This window comes from Quercus robur, chromosome 5 (assembly GCF_932294415.1).
Source record: "Quercus robur chromosome 5, dhQueRobu3.1, whole genome shotgun sequence".
Classification (NCBI taxonomy): Eukaryota; Viridiplantae; Streptophyta; class Magnoliopsida; order Fagales; family Fagaceae; genus Quercus; species Quercus robur.
The window spans coordinates 12,193,064-12,197,236 of NC_065538.1; the positions used below are offsets into that span (position 1 = coordinate 12,193,064).

General features: G+C 36.4%; 1 protein-coding gene across 1 annotated transcript; it reads right to left on the reverse strand.

Moving 5' to 3' along the window:
• On the reverse strand, positions 1 to 2,381 carry LOC126725157 (F-box protein At3g26010-like). Its single transcript, XM_050429695.1, has 2 exons — positions 1,929 to 2,381; positions 1 to 1,659 (listed from the first exon to the last, which is right to left on the reverse strand). The coding sequence occupies exons 1-2, from the start codon at positions 2,237 to 2,239 to the stop codon at positions 255 to 257; spliced, it is 1,716 nt and encodes a 571-aa protein (XP_050285652.1). The 5' UTR covers positions 2,240 to 2,381; the 3' UTR covers positions 1 to 254.
• Between the last annotated feature and the right edge of the window lie 1,792 nt (positions 2,382 to 4,173).

Genomic DNA, 4,173 nt, shown 5'->3' on the forward strand with positions numbered 1-4,173 from the left:
TGGAAAAACAGATGATTAATATAGCAAACATGTAGCAGTAATCAAACAAATCAACTTTATTGCTAGGGGGGCAGGCGCTTCAAAGATATCTATGCACCTGACATATCTCCCACAGTGGACATGGAAGCCCTAGTTTACTCCAGACACAACTGCAAATTACTATAGCATAACTAAGCAAATCATATAACACAAACCCATGGGTATGCAGACTCTCTTATCCGCATCAGGGCACAAGATAGCAAGCTGCAGAACCATTAGGTGGCCTTCTCCGTCTGAAAGGGAATGGGAGTTGGCCAACAGGGGAGCACAAAGGTGAAGACATTGCAGCCATGGTAAAAGTAGTCAGCAGTCGGAATATCACAGACCACTTCCAGTGTTTTTCTCCTCAAGTTGCAAAATACCACCTTGAATTTAATCATCAAATACACAACTTCTCTATCATTTGGATGATAGGCTAAGACTGCCACAGTTGGATATTTCTTGCTTAGGTATTCTGTGAGCCAAGGAGATTTTTCTGAAACCATTTTGTCAAAATACAGCTCGTGCTCTAAGTTCCATTTGCCTCCTTCATCATAGTCCTTGAGCTCCCAAACACGTAAACAAGGATCAGCAACCTCATAAGGGTAACCTGAAATCTGGCATATCCTCAAGGTACCATGACACACACCAAGACGCTCAATTCCATGGGATGGGTTCAATTCTACGGGCTTCTCAAAGAATTGGCAGCATTTACTGGTGTTTGGATCAAACCCAACAAGGCAATCAGTGCTGCTCCACCAGAAAAGCAAACCGTTATAGGGAACACCGGGGAAGGCAAAGACATCCAACTGAAATCCTTGTGGGCACAACCCCACAGACTGAGTCCATTTACCTGTGTCAGATGAGAATATCTCTACACTGAATTCTGCTGACTCACCCTTAAATTCAGGAATGCGCATCACCCTATAACTAAGTTGCTTATGAAGAGCAGTGTCATACCAACATATGAACCCAACCCGAGCCCTTGCAAGTTCAGGCATGGGAGGCAGGGCAGTCCATTGCCTACTAATTGGATTTATCACATAGTAAACGCTCATAGGACCAGACCCTGCATCATTGCCAACCATGTTTGCGCAGCATAATAGCAAGTCATTACAGGAAGCTTGAACAGTGACCTCAATATTGTCATGTTGATATATTGGTGGTATATAAGTCAAGGATTTAAATTCCGGTTCCTCCGATGTCGCGAGGAGGTGTCTCTTCTTTATCTGCTTATCAACGTAGTGGAGGAGCAAGGCAAAGGGACGATCCACAACTGAAGATGCGTGGAGCCTAACAAAATCGTTGGCAAAAGAGGGATCAGAGATAAGATAGCACCATTGCCTTGCCACAGATTTGCATCGCATCGCGGATTTCAGATCCAGCCGATACAGGATTTCTAACAGTAGGGAAATTGGGAGATCCTCTATTCTCGTCAATAGCTTCTGTAATCTTCCGACTTCCGAATTCCGATTTTTCAAAACTTTCACATTCCTCCAACCTATCATTCCAATTTCCAAATCCAGTGTTACCATCCGATTTTTCATTCCAACCTCCATCTGCCCAAAATCTACGGAACGGGGGCGCATGAAACTGGAGCAAGATTTCCCTGCCGAACCCCAAATCGATTCCAGATTAATCCTGCGTTATTAAATAAAAAAATAAAAAAGTAATATAACCATCACCAGATTCACCACCAACAACAAAAACTGCTGAATGTGATAGATCTTGCTTTATACGGAAAACAATTACAAACGGTGACCAAATTACACAAATATAACTACCACAAAAAAAATTTAGGTTTTTTTTTAACAAACGTTTTGAGGGCTATATGATCAATTGCGATTGAGAATTAAATTTTTTTTTTTTTTTTTTATAAAAAATAGCAAGAAAAAAGAAAAAAAAAATACCGGTTGAGATCTATGCAAATCTTGTCACAGGTCATCAATTGCCGTCTCAAATCCACATTAAAGATTTGATCCAGCAAGTCATCCACATCACACATGGCATCCTTAGGCCTTGTCAGCCACGGTTTGATCGCTTCACTGTTGTGTTGCTTCGCCTCTGCATCCTGAAGCGCAGCTTTGACAGCGAAAAGTGACTTCTCAAGGTTTGTAATCTCGTCTTTGAAAGCCCACCGACAGTCCAATTCCCGGACTATTTGGCCGGCCAATTTTTCGATGATTCCATGAGCGGCGGCAAAAAGAGCTCCTTCTGCCATTTCTTAATTAGTGAGAATTGAATGAACGCTAATCTTTGTGAGAACTGAGAACTGGTGGGTAAGGGTAAAAATAAAACAATCTGGGATGGACTATTCAGGTGGTATAAAAGAAAAGAACCTGCGACTTATGAAAAAAGAGTGAGTCAATACCCTCTTCATATATATAAATATATATATATATATATATATATACACATGTAACCAAAACATCTGCCCCCTCCATATATATAAATATATATATATATATATATATATATATACATACATGTAACCAAAACATCTGCCCCTCCATATATATAAATTATATATATATATATATATATATATGTAACCAAAGCATCTGCCCCTCCATATATATAAATTATATATATATATATATATATATGTAACCAAAGCATCTGCCCCTCCATATATATATATATATATACATACATACATCTGCCCCTCCATATATATATATATATATATATGTATATATATATATATATATATATATATATGTAACCAAAACATCTGCCCCTCCACAAAGGTACGTTACGATCTTTGCTGTTTTCTCTGTAAATCTTTCACTCTAATTGTTTATTACTGTTAAATCTATCAATGTGTTATGAATTTTTGCCTAAATTTTGCAAATTGTGAACCGAAATTTGGTTGATTAATGCAATGGTCCACAATTCACATAGATGAGAAAACTTGGCTAATCTTGAAGTGAAGTTTGATATGAAAGGTTTTTTTTTTTTTTTTTGGACAGTTTGCTCTCTGTGTTCTGCAAGAAAACGAAGAGGTTAGGATGTAATTGATGTTATCTTGGTTCTTGGATTATATTTTGACTAATTGAAACCAAAATCCTAAACCTTTATCTTTTAGAACTTTGTTTTGTGCGTGTAATGCTGCCAAATCTTTCTTTGTTTTGTATGTGTAACGTTTTTATGTACATATATAATTTCCTTGCCACCGTCAAATTCAAAGAATCTGCAACTGAAGCCAACCTTCTCTGAAGAGCAAAATCCTAACCCCGGGTAAGAATTCTAATTCTCTTTCAATTGAAAACCTACCTACCCTGTTATTATTTACTTTTGGTGTTTTGGGTTGCTATGGCTTAATGATTTGCCTTTAGTTTGCCAGCCTTAAAAAGGGTTTTCCAAAAAAAAATTAATTGTATTTACTTTAGGGGCTATGGTTTCTTCTGCTTTATATCTTATTGTGGTAGAACTTGAACACTTTAGTGGGTTTTCAAACTTGGGCTTCTTCCTCTAGAGGTGAAAGATTCTTTCTTTAATTTTTGATTATTGGTTCTGATTTACATTACTTTGCTATTATTATTATTTTCATATGTGATGCGTAGAATTGGATCATGGGTGAATTATAATTGAATTCATAGATTGATGGGTATAGATGTAGAGGGTTTAAAATCTTTAGATAATTCAAATTATTGGACGCATTGAATTTTTATGTCCCTATCTGTGTTGTGATTTGTTATTTAAAAATATTGTATAGTTTATATCATCAGTTGCCCTTTTTAGTTGGTAGATTTTGGTTCAAGCTGAATTGCATGGATTCCTTTCTTCAAAATTCTAGACCTTTACATAAGAGTCATTGAGACAAAAGATTTTTGAAGATAGGCCAACCCTATCATAGCATCACCCGATGTGCTTTACAATTGTCTGAGTAAAGTTAAAATAAATAAAAAAATAGCTTGGAAAATTTTTTATGTTTATTTTATGAAAATCCTCTATCTTCGTTTGGATTATTTATTGTTTTTTTTTTTTTTCATGCCAATACAACATGATATTTGTTTTGTTTACTACAAGGATTTTCGTAATTATTAGAATATGATGAGTCTTATACCTTGATGTTTTTTTGCTGATTCTTCCCACTATAGCGGTAATACTGTTCAATATCCCAACCAAAGCACCTAGATTGTCCACTTATTT